General features: G+C 42.3%; 3 protein-coding genes and 1 non-coding gene across 4 annotated transcripts; 2 read left to right on the top strand and 2 right to left on the bottom strand.

Annotated features, from left to right (window-relative positions):
- Positions 1–1,217: 1,217 nt before the first annotated feature.
- On the top strand, positions 1,218–1,953 carry LOC125507830 (NAC domain-containing protein 21/22-like; the record flags this gene model as incomplete). Its single annotated transcript, XM_048672346.1, is given in 1 exon segment — positions 1,218–1,953. A coding segment is annotated over 1 exon segment (473 nt), but the record flags the coding sequence as incomplete, so codon positions are not given.
- A 1,561-nt stretch (positions 1,954–3,514) lies between these two features.
- On the bottom strand, positions 3,515–5,583 carry LOC125507831 (CASP-like protein 1B2). The gene is made up of 3 exons (XM_048672347.1): positions 5,217–5,583; positions 5,006–5,120; positions 3,515–4,102 (listed from the first exon to the last, which is right to left on the bottom strand). The coding sequence occupies exons 1-3, from the start codon at positions 5,456–5,458 to the stop codon at positions 3,869–3,871; spliced, it is 591 nt and encodes a 196-aa protein (XP_048528304.1). The 5' UTR covers positions 5,459–5,583; the 3' UTR covers positions 3,515–3,868.
- A 354-nt stretch (positions 5,584–5,937) lies between these two features.
- On the top strand, positions 5,938–6,025 carry TRNAM-CAU. The gene is given in 2 exon segments: positions 5,938–5,975; positions 5,990–6,025. It is a non-coding gene; the product is annotated as a tRNA-Met (tRNA).
- A 488-nt stretch (positions 6,026–6,513) lies between these two features.
- Positions 6,514–10,284, bottom strand: LOC125507829 (protein LOL2-like). The gene is made up of 7 exons (XM_048672345.1): positions 9,968–10,284; positions 9,496–9,609; positions 8,299–8,421; positions 7,436–7,545; positions 7,271–7,348; positions 7,103–7,174; positions 6,514–6,990 (listed from the first exon to the last, which is right to left on the bottom strand). The coding sequence occupies exons 2-7, from the start codon at positions 9,605–9,607 to the stop codon at positions 6,946–6,948; spliced, it is 540 nt and encodes a 179-aa protein (XP_048528302.1). The 5' UTR covers positions 9,608–9,609; positions 9,968–10,284; the 3' UTR covers positions 6,514–6,945.
- Positions 10,285–11,709: the final 1,425 nt, after the last annotated feature.

Genomic DNA, 11,709 nt, shown 5'->3' with positions numbered 1-11,709 from the left:
AGGTAATAAGCTGCCGCTAAAACCCTAGATCATGCATGAAACAAATGAACATATCATATGTAATGTTCAGTGAGTAGCGGTGTGCAAAGCCATCGATTGATTTATTTATTTTCTGTTATGCAAAACATATTCATCTGCATAGCTATGACCTAGGTAGGTACAAATTGGGTGGGCACAACCAATCGTATAGGAGATTTTTTGCAGTGTATAAGCTTGTATTTAATAGTTGTTTTCAAGTTTGACGTACTGTACACATGAGATGGACTTCTTGACCTGTCACTTTCTGTTCATTTATTTATATTAAAAAGAAAAGAAAAAAACCATCTACTTATTGGTTGCTACTTGCCAATTAATTTTCTAGGGGGACTGGTCATTTTCATCCACCGGTTTTGTTGCGGTAGACGTCCTATTTAATAAGGACTAATTTGTTCTAATTTTTAAAATAAATAAAAGGACAATGGTGGACTGATCTTAACATGTAGTATAGGTTAGCTGTTATGGATAATGACAACTTATACCAACTACTTGAAGTACCATTTTCTTTCGTCTCAAATAGTTCAATGATTTTTATTGTTCAAATAGTTCAATGAAGTTCATATTAAACATTGTTTAAAAAGATAGTAGAAGCACTAAACTTTCTTGGTGTTATGATTTTTATTGCGATTTAGCATAAAAGCAGACACACCACCACATGGATGCAGTCGCACAGAGGCGCTCCTCTAAAACACACTTACAACTGATAGAGACCGGGAATAAATATACGGTTCTGACAAAGTTCTTAATGAATTTCATATGTAAACTTGTGGTGACTTTGGAAACAAGTTGGTCATCTATAATCTAGGATAGTGGAGTAGACTAGTTAGATTCTTAGCAAGCTTTCTCGCAAAAAAAAAGAAGATTCTTAGCAAGCTGCAAATAGGTAAACTTATCCAATCCAAAACAAAAAGAGGTGATCAAACAAAGTAACCAAAATGTAAAAGGTAAAACTTATCCAATTTTCCAAAAGAAAAGGAAAAATTCTTGGTTGGATGCATGAACCAATTAGGGTTACATAGGATGGTCCTGTCCACATCACTTCACTGTGACAAGTGATGCACTCAAGAGCAAGTACAGTGACAGTGATCACCAAGATCTCATTCACATCACCTTGTAAGACTGCACCTACCATTGAACTACTGACCAATCAATGCTCTCTTCTTGATCCTCCATGTGTTTTCAGCAGGAGGACTGGGTCCTGTGCAGAGTCATCTGCAAGAAGAAATCAGGAGTTGGTGCCACCCCCAGGCCAAGGAACCTCAGCAACATTGTCCATGGCACACCCACAGACACCTCCTCACCACCACTGCCACCTCTCATGGACACCACCCTAGCACAGCTCCAGGCCACCATGAACACTTCCGCCGCCGCCGCCGCCGCCGCACTTGAGCAAGTGCCCTGCTTCTCCAGCTTCAGTAATAACAGTGCCAGCAACAGCAGCTACCTCCCCATGGTGACAGGCAACAGTAATGGCATGGGCTACATGGACCATGGCCTGCCTGACTTTGGGAGCTACCTAGACCCCGCCATGAACTGTGACAAGAAGGTCCTTAAGGCAGTGCTGAGCCAGCTTAGCTCCATGGGTGGTGAGGTGGTGCCGAGCATGTCTCCTCAGATGGCTGCTGCAGTGAGCTCTACTTGGAACCACTTCTAGGCAAATTTGTTTATTTATGCAGACAACATAAGCAGACAACTGGCTAGCTAGTAGTTAATCTGCAGTGTGTGTGTGTGTGTGTGTGTGTGTGTGTGATGATTTCATATCAAAATGTATAATTATGTCTGTTTGGTGCAATGTTTCTTGAGTGTGAGTATTAGTAGAGGACGCGGTGATTTTTTTTCTCCAGTCGATTTTGAAGGACTAAAACCCTGGAATGATTTTATTTTTGAAGAATTCTCTAATGATTGTTGAACTATGTACATTCATAAGTACAGGTTGCAGTGATAAGAGATATCAGTTTTTTTTTCATCAAGTTTGGATTGCTTACCACATGTGTCACGTGGTAGTGATCGGACAGATCAGATCATTGATGTCCCACTGAATGTTAGACATGCTTTCTCCCCTTAATGAACATCATGGTTGATTGGTGAATGCATCCTCAATAGCCTTAATGGCATGATTCTCACAGTTCCAAGAACAAATTAATTCAACTGATTCCAGAACGAAGCCCACATAAATAGTAGCAGTATTGGAGCTTGTATCAGAATCAGTCCAGATGCAGAACTGGTGTGTCGCTGAAATTCATCTAGAAAAGTAAACGTCATACTTACAGTATAAAATTCCTGCTTGCAAATTCTGGTGCAAAAGATATGACTGCACGCGCCCTGCAAAAAATTTATAATATTACGTACGGAGAAGAGAGAATATGGATGGCACACGCAACCCGTTATACTTTGGATTACCTGATCAACGATACCTGGATACCGTGTTAGTCCAAATTTTATTTACTTTTCCCATTTAATTTTTTTATTGGATGTGTGGAAATCGTATGCATATACTCCCCCCTCAAATTTCTCATATGCTATAATATTTTGGTATGTTTTGTAATTATATTGTAATTGAAATAATACGCCATAGTTTTTATGCTGGAGGGAATGTGTTATTCAGTGAGAAAGATGCAAATTGTTGGGTAGATGGTTTTTTTCAACGACGACACACAAATTGAGGAACAGTACTGAAAGGTTCTGTTTCTCTTTCAGTGCCCTGTTCTGTTGTTCTGTTCTTCATATGCTGGCCAGCTGCATGAGTGAGAGTGACCACCCTTCTCTGCTTGATGGCACCTTTCAGGGTACCTCATGTCATGAATACTAGTACCATATGCGTATAGCAACAAGTCTTGTACATCCATACCAATAATGTGGAAGAGTAAAGTGCAGAAACAAAGGACAAGCTGTATTTGAATGAATCTAGGCAGCAGCAGCTGCTAGGTAATGCTATCTTCTCTTATCTTTAAACATGATTTATTTAACTTCAAACATATTTACACATGATTTATGGTCCCAATTTTATGTTTTATCGACTCTAATATCAACTACTTTTCTTTCAGATCCTTTTTTTTCCAGAAAAAATCATACCCAAGCACAAGCTTTTAAGAAGAAAAAAAACCATGCAATCCAACATTTTCTTTATGCAAAACGGTCAGTCGGACAATGAACACATCTAGGTTGTGATAATAATAGATTGTTAGGCTGATGTGCTGCACCAGTGGTAATCACTTAGCTCCTAGTTGCATGTTGACTGAATTTTTCCGGAGATGCCTGATAGGCTCACATGCATGTGCTCCTTCTCCGATAAATCTACATCAACTGACCAACTCCTGAAATTTTTGCCTCATTAAGTCCACAACTAAGGCTGGTGCTGGATGCATCATTTCAAGCAACTCCAAACAACTTCACTGTTCAGGTAATAAAACAAGAGTTCCATGCAGTACAACAGGTACAAACTGTTGTGAAAGACCAAACCTCACCAGACATACTTGTCGAACGATGCAATGTATCATCCAATTGAGCAAATGCGGCCAAATGCCGGGACAGTTGTGAGTACTGGTTTACAACCACAAAGTAGTAGAATTGAATGGTGCAATAACTTGATCTAATTTAGGAGCTGATCTAGTTAAAGCCCCATAACCAACCAGGGCTTATGTGCCTGCACATTTCAGACCAGGCAAGGTGATATACAGTTGTAGACCAAATTTAGCACACTTGCAGCCTTGAGCACACTTCCTCCTGAGATCCAGCTCCCACATGCAACCAAACTGGCTCACATCACTTCACATCCCAGTGACATGAGCAGTGTACTCTTGGGTATGGACTGTCTGAGCTGAGGTACTAGTGCTCATTGGCCTGCGACGATGGCACGGGGAGAGGTGGCTGCAGCTGAGAGCAAGTTCAGGGCTAGCATGAGCGCGACGCCGACGAATGAGGACACGAGTGATACGCCTCCACGGTTGCAGAAGGAACCAAATTTGTTGCATATCGGGTTCCAACGCGTGTGCAAGTTACCATTCTTGCCTAACTCGGCCATCGAAGCCGCTGTCGCGGCACCGGTGGCCAATAGAACCATGATTACCTGGGACATTGACAGTACAAGGATGAAAATATATCATGTCTTGCCGTCCATTGATACTGGTTTGAAATTTGCCAGATGTGCCACAGTACTAGTTGTCTACAATACAAAGTACAGCACCAGCAGTTTCACTCAAGCCACTGGTTCTGGATAGTTGCAAAAAGATTCTTGATTAGATCGAGTGCTGTGTTTTTATAGTACCACCGTCATAAGGCTCCAAATTTATCAGATATCCCTGGATTGTGTATGAGCATCTAAATTTAAGATCAATACGCTTGCTTAGACTAAGTTGGTTACTCCATTAAAATATTTTTGTGAGAAACAGTCCAAAGATACTCTGATGAAAGTGTGAAACTACTACCGGATGAGCGAGGTTTTGTGTAAGTAATGGCCAGTAGAACCATGATTATCTTATTTGGGACATTGAAATTCCGAGGAAAAAATATCATGTGTTGCCGTCGATCGACACTGGTTTGAGATTTGCCAGATATGCTACAGTACTAGGTGTCTACAATACAAGTGCAGCACCACAGTTTTTCACTCAAGCCACTGGTTGTGGATAGTTGCTTGCAAAAAAGATTCTTGATTAGATTGAGTGCTGTGTTTTCATAGTAGCACCATTAGAAGGCTCCAAAATTTTCAGATCTTCCTGGATTGTGTAGGAAAAACTTCATTTAAGACCAATGCACTTGCTTAGATTGAGTTGGTTGCTTCTCTCGTAGATGTATTCGATATTCGATCTACTAAAATATGTTTATTAGGAGCAGTTCAAGTCTACTTACTCTGATGAAAGTGTGAAAGTACTGCTGGGTGAAGTTTTCTTTGAGTAAATAATGGCCAGCTTATAGATAATGTTAAGTGTCATTTAATCGGTAAATTACTATTAATTGAGAAAAAAGAAATTACCATGTCCATCCTATGCACTACCAAATGCTGGGCCCTTCCCTGCACAAGGCACCTTCTGGTGAGCAGCACCACCAAGTTATACAGACTGGCAATGCCATTGGCTATGACAAAGTACCTGCGAAATTGACGGTTTACCGTCACAGAGACAGCATGTCAGTAAATTCGACAGGTAATGGCAGCAAGCAAGCAAGCAAAGCAAGGAGTCCCCTACACAAACGCAGGCGTGTCGCTGAACTTGGCAGTGAAGGTCTGCGTGAGCGGCCTGGTGCCCACAATGGCCACCACCGCGGTGTAGGACTGCCTGTTGAGCCCCATGACCACCGCGGCCACCGCCGTCGCCAGGACCGCCGCCGCTCGCAGCAGGACCGGCCGCAGGCCGACGAGCTTGTCCTTGAGCGAGCATAGCTCCGCGGCGGCAATGGCAGGGGGCTTCTTGCCATGCTCGAGGTCCATTGGTTGACTGTGAAGAAGAACCTCAGGAGGTCTGGGGTGATCGGAGTTGGTGCTTTTGGGAGGGAGATTATATGCTGGTATAATGGTGATCCCAAATTTGAGGTGATCGGATCTTGCAAGTTTGGGTGACTTACCAAACCTCAAAACCGTAAATTATGGGCTACTTTGTTTCTATACTTCGTGAGTAAGCTCGTCAAGAAAAGATGTTTCTTTTTAGAGTCGTTTGAGACTTGTGATACGGGTGGAAAGTGAAGTGCCACAGAAGAGCATTTTTTGTAGAGGAATTTGCATCTTGAGTATGACAGGGGGAGCGTGAAGTGAGGGCAAACTGTGGCACACTTCACTGGGAGAGGTACTAGTTTCCTGGTTAGGTACATCTAACATGAGAAATTATATGATTTGACCTTGCTTTTTGGGCAAGATTTCTTTAAGATTTAAGGAATGTATAAATAGGTTTACATTGGTAGCAGAACACCAATGGGGTGGTGGCGCAGTTGGCTAGCGCGTAGGTCTCATAGCTAAACGTGAGTGATCCTGAGGTCGAGAGTTCGAGCCTCTCTCACCCCAAATTTTTTGGAATTTTTTTTATTTCCTTGGTGCTAACATCAAAATATGTTTTAGATTCGTATATAAGATTTAACTTTTGTATGGTGTTCCATTTCGTCTGAGTTCCTAGTTATTTTTTGTTTAAATTATGGTCCAAAGTACCCAAACATTGAGGTCGATTTTTCAGTTGACCATTTGCGATAATAATAAGTTTGAATTTGAAACATAACATTTCACTTTTGTGATCATGCATATACATTCCTTACTAACTGACCACAACATATATGGCGTTGTGTAAGAGGAACATTATTCAGAAAATTAACATTTCAACACCACAGCCTGTCCTTTCTTACAGAGCAAACATGGACTTGATCATGAATGATTGCACTTCGTCTCTACGGTCCCTTCGCCCAGTACCATGTCAGGTACGGTGTATAAATACCCACAACTACAAATACACGTACGATACAAACATGCACTTATTCGCTGCTACGCTGTAGAGATGTACGTAAAATAAAATACAGCCTTCAAAGAATTATTCATCACAATAATTACAGTCGTTTAATTACCAATCATTGACAGGTGGGGCCAGCCATATGCAAAGTTATTTGCTGTTATTCATCCAGAACGAGAGGCCCCTTCAGGACAGGACACAGGACACAGGACAGGACAGAGAGGATTTGATCACGCAGTGAGGTCTGACAGTGCCCACATTTTACATACAAAAGAATCAAGGGGGTAAGCAAAATACAGTTTTTCTCCGTATTATCCACACCCGCACTCTCTTTTTTTTTGGCGCGGTCCGTTTACGCGCTTCGGGGTTTTCTTCTACGCGACCGATCGGTCGATCACCAGACACGAGTATAATACGAAGTGTTCCCAACTCCAGATTATAAGACACAGAACAGGGCATCACTTGGTACAAGCGCTGACATGTTTTGCTACTTTTTCCCGCCGGACGTAACCCCGACTACGACGTTGCTCACCTGCGAAAATGTGAACGGGTGGTGTGAGCAATGCGGGATAGCTTCACTGGGCAACACAAAGTACAAATGCAGAGTGATTGGATGGTGGTAGCAAAGCGCAGAGGCGGCTTACCAATTTTCCCTTGTCATCTACTGTCATTGGGTTTTCGACGACCACCGTTACATTCTGCGATTGAGCGGATGGCTGACCAATACAGGGGAAAGGGACAGGGAAATTAGAAGAGGTAAATCACCTTGGAATTCACGGTGAAAGCTCAAAGAGCTCATCATATGCACATACCGCAGAGGTCGATGGGACACTATATGAAATTCCGTTTGGTGCATGCATTGTAGGTGGCAAAGGTCTCACGGTGTTCATCTGGGATAAGAAAGACAAATAGATTAAATAAGCCGGTTTCACTGAGCATTTGCAGCACAAAGAGATCCAAAGAAGATTTTGACATACTCCGATGTTCGTAATAAAATTGCAGATAGCACATTTGACAGAAGATGCTCCGTATGGATACATTAACACCGTCTGGCACTGGCCACAGTTCACATGAGCTATACTATTCACTGCACCATGAACAGATAGAATTCGTCAAGTGGAGAACAGATAAATAGAACACATATGATACACACAAAGGGAGCTTAAACATGCATGAGGTATAGGAACAGAGAAGGAGAACATGCTAAAATGTTAGCATTTTATTGTCTTTACATCCTTCTTAATCAGATTAATTTAACAGTACTGCAGAAAAAAGAAGCCGTGCACATGCACATGTACAACGGTAACAGAGACAAGCAATACATGTCAACTTTCCAGGAGCATACATTGCCAAATCCACAGAGCACATGATATAAGGTGAAAATACAATAAACTTGCCCACAGAGAAATAGTTGCTTGAGCAGCATGGGTGATGTTTGACTACTTTCCAGTCTTGACTTTGAAGGCTGGCCTTGACTTTATGACCAGTAAATCCATACATGCAGGGTTTGTGATATAAAAACAAAACAACCAGCAATGCGCTCTACCCCACAAATACTATCTTGTATTTACAGCTTGAGACAACATGAAACTGGTGCGATCAAACTTACTAGAAAATCAGCTAATTTCAAGGCATACGAAGTTTCTGTTAATCTAGCTACACCTGGGGTAAATAATGATAATACTTTCCTAAGGTATTGTAGCATCAACTTGAAAACTCTCCTGGGTTCTATGCCTGAGTAACCCTTTCTGACTTTATAGAACAGATATTCCATTCATAACTACAATTTCAACTTACAAGCTCAAGGATCTACAGAATAATTCGACACATACATCAGTACCTGGCGGTGCTGGTCTGGCAAGGTTGACTGTATCACAACATGAGCATCTGACAGTAGTTGCATTGCGAGTATACATCAATAAAGTTCGACAGCCGACGCATATAAGCTGAGCCATCTCCATTCCTGAAGAAGAAATTTACTCACTTTTTCATAAGCATGCAACTAGATATTTGAAGCACTACCAACAAACCAAGAGCGTACAACAGTATGCAGCTACAGGGCTAGGAATGGGTAAAAGATTACCCACTGTCCAATGCATGGGCTGACCCGTTATAATGAACACAACAGAACATGTAAATAATCACTAAAACACTTGATATATGGTGATAAGGCATAAAAGATAGAACAGCACAGTGGAGGATAAATCTGCCCAGAGAAAGCAAGGAAGAGGCGTCACACATGGCAAAGCAGAACATAGACCCAATATACATGGCAAAGGAAGGAAGATGTATCTAATGTAGACAACAAAACTGTTTAAGCAATGACAGCTAGATTAGAAGGGTTCTATCAGCTACTAATTTTTGTTAAGATGAACCAATATGGATTAACCAGAAGACAAATTTGTAAGGGGGCTGAGCATAAGTGGGTTGAAAGTAACCGCACAAAAGTAGGTAGATGGGTCAAATAAGGAAGGGAAAGTTCATGTTTCTGCCACCAGTCACCCAAAATGTCATATCAGCATCCCCAGTCCAATGATCTAAATGACAATTATAGGAAAAATCCCCATGGATTCAAATCCTCCATAATTCCTACGGAAATTCTACAATCCAAATAGGCTCTTAGTAGCAACCTCAATCTTCTGAACCCCACGCCATACTGATCGAATTTAACATTTCTCTGGGGAGTACACCACATGGTACATCATTGATCCACCAAACAGTGTGAACCACGATTGATGAATGCGCATGTTAAGCTAGTAGAACCAAACCTAGAAATGGACAGCACATCCTAGGAATCTATCTACTCTCTTAGGCTATAAAATTGGCATGTGAGGTTTCCCACAACCTGCTATAGGATAAATTAGTCCTAGTGTGTCCCTCCTTCATTTCCCTACCCATTCATCAGCACCCCACTACCACATATGGAATATGATCCAGAACATTATCAACAAAATTGAACATAACACGATCTTGTTTGCACCTTTTGTGTTCAAAAATTGCACAAGTGGCGAAACCAGAGCTCGGGCATGGCCGTTACCTGGAGGCGGCGCGCTGGTGACGGCGTGGCACACGGCGCAGCACACGCTGGGGGCCCCTCTGGGGTAGAGTAGAACGCTCCTGCACCCATGGCACACGATCTGGCTCTGCATGCCTGCAAAATCCCGACCAGGCCTGTCAGGGCGTAGCAGTAGATAGTTTTTCATACACCAATCCGATGATGCTCTGCCCGCTGCTCCATCCGAATCCTATCGCCCAACGCGTATCAGCACCTTGCTCTACCGCAGGGCCGTCGAAACGCGATCAATTAGCACGGGGGACGCTGGAATCACCATGGGAAGCTCCAATTTCGAGAGGACCCAAATCCTGCTGCTGCTCCAGCATGCGCCCACCCTCTGATGATTCCAGGTCGATTTCTCCAGGGAAGCAACGCGATTCTGATCGCGGCGCGAGCAGCCGCGCCGCCGAATCGACGGGGGCGGCGAGAAAAAAACATCGGATTCGACGCTCACCTCAAGAAGAGCCGAGCAGCGAGGAATCCCTTGCGAGAATCGGTTCCGGGAATGAAGGGGGCGAGCGCCTTCCGCGGGGGAGGAGGGAGGGGAGGCGCCACCGATCTAGCTAGCCGCACACGGGGACCTCGAGGCGCTTCTCGCGGAGGACGGGGAAAATGGCGGAGAAAAACTTATTGACGGGCAGACAGCGGCGGTTGTGGCTTGGATTTATTTGGCAGGCGAGACGAGAGGTTGGAGACGACGGAGGAGGAGACCGCGTTGCGTTGCGTCGGTCTCACTCTTCTCTCTTCTTCTCCTCCCCTTCCGTCACATGTTGCAAGAGTCGTGGGCGACCGTGTCAATGAACAACACAATTCCTTTTCTTTATCTCTACATCTCTATTCTTTCCCAGCAGAATTCAACCCCCTGTTTTACTTGGAAAATGTTATGAAACATATGCTTTTACATATATTTTCTCACTTTTCAACTTGTGATCTTGTGGCACATTTCACCTGTTGTATTAAATTTTCTATTTAAAAACCCATGCACAAGTCACGGTCTGACCTTATGAATATATTTTTTATCTTGACTGTTTGTTTGGACCAAAATAGAAGAATTACACCTGCCACGATGACATGTCAGCCGATAATATTGGACTGACAACTCAGATACGAGATACATAGGGCATCTTCTGACATGGCATAATGGTTTGGTGCGGTGTGACTGGTTTAGCCGCAATAAATTCTAACATGAGTGCACCTACGAATCTTGTATTATTTGTTAGCGTTAGGTAGTGGCAAATAATGCATCAATGGAATAGGCACCGACTGACATCTTGGTTGTTATGTTCAAGGGACGTGGCGATGAGGCGCTCAAAGAAGTTTACGAAGAGGAGACTGAATTGTACCGAATTTTTCATGATAGCGGAGGGATCATCGATGACTTCACACATGTTACTAATAATGAGTTTATAAGTACACCTATCATATCTCATACTATTAAATTAAAGCAAATCACTTTGGAAATTATATGTAAAGAGCAATTGGTGGTATTGTTAGTCAAGATATTGTTATGCACTTGCATGACTTTGCTGAAATATGTGATATGAAAAGGTTTAAAGATGTTGATTCAAAAGTTGCCGGGTTGAAATTATTCCCTTTCTCATTAAGAGGTGAGAATGGTTATTTTCTTTTCCTAGTGGTAGCATTAATTATTGAAAATCTTACAAAGAGTACTTTATTGCTAATGTTACCCTCTTGCTAAGATTACCCAAATGAGGATGAACTTTAAATAAAACGTCAATGGACATCATGCTCAATCTTGGGGATTTATTTTTGAAATGACACCGTAGTTTAGTCCGGAGAAGTTCAACCTACCATGATACAGCTCCTGAAGCATTTATATTAGTATATCTCTCAACTAGGGCCAAAAAGCTCTAAAAAGCTAACATAGAAGCCATCTGGACCTGGAGCAGTATTTGTTTTCATGCTTTTCACCACCTTGTCTATCTCTTCACTCATGAAGTTAATAAAAATGTGCTTTAAAAGTACCCTACACATGGACTTAATGACCAGCTTATACTTCAAACCTTTTGTGGCCTTAATCGGACACAAGGGTGAGAGAAGTATCTTTTGAATAACATGATGGTAAATTATTGCCAATGGCATACCAAAAGAGCTACATTTTTCTGAAAGGGTAAATTCCACTTATTTATTTTGTGGGTAAAAGGGGTGAATTCTATTTATTTATTTTGCAGGTAA

The sequence above is a fragment of the Triticum urartu genome, chromosome 5 (assembly GCF_003073215.2).
Source record: "Triticum urartu cultivar G1812 chromosome 5, Tu2.1, whole genome shotgun sequence".
In the NCBI taxonomy this organism is placed as follows: Eukaryota; Viridiplantae; Streptophyta; class Magnoliopsida; order Poales; family Poaceae; genus Triticum; species Triticum urartu.
Note: the sequence above shows the minus strand (reverse complement) of the source record. Positions and strands in the feature narration are given on the sequence as shown.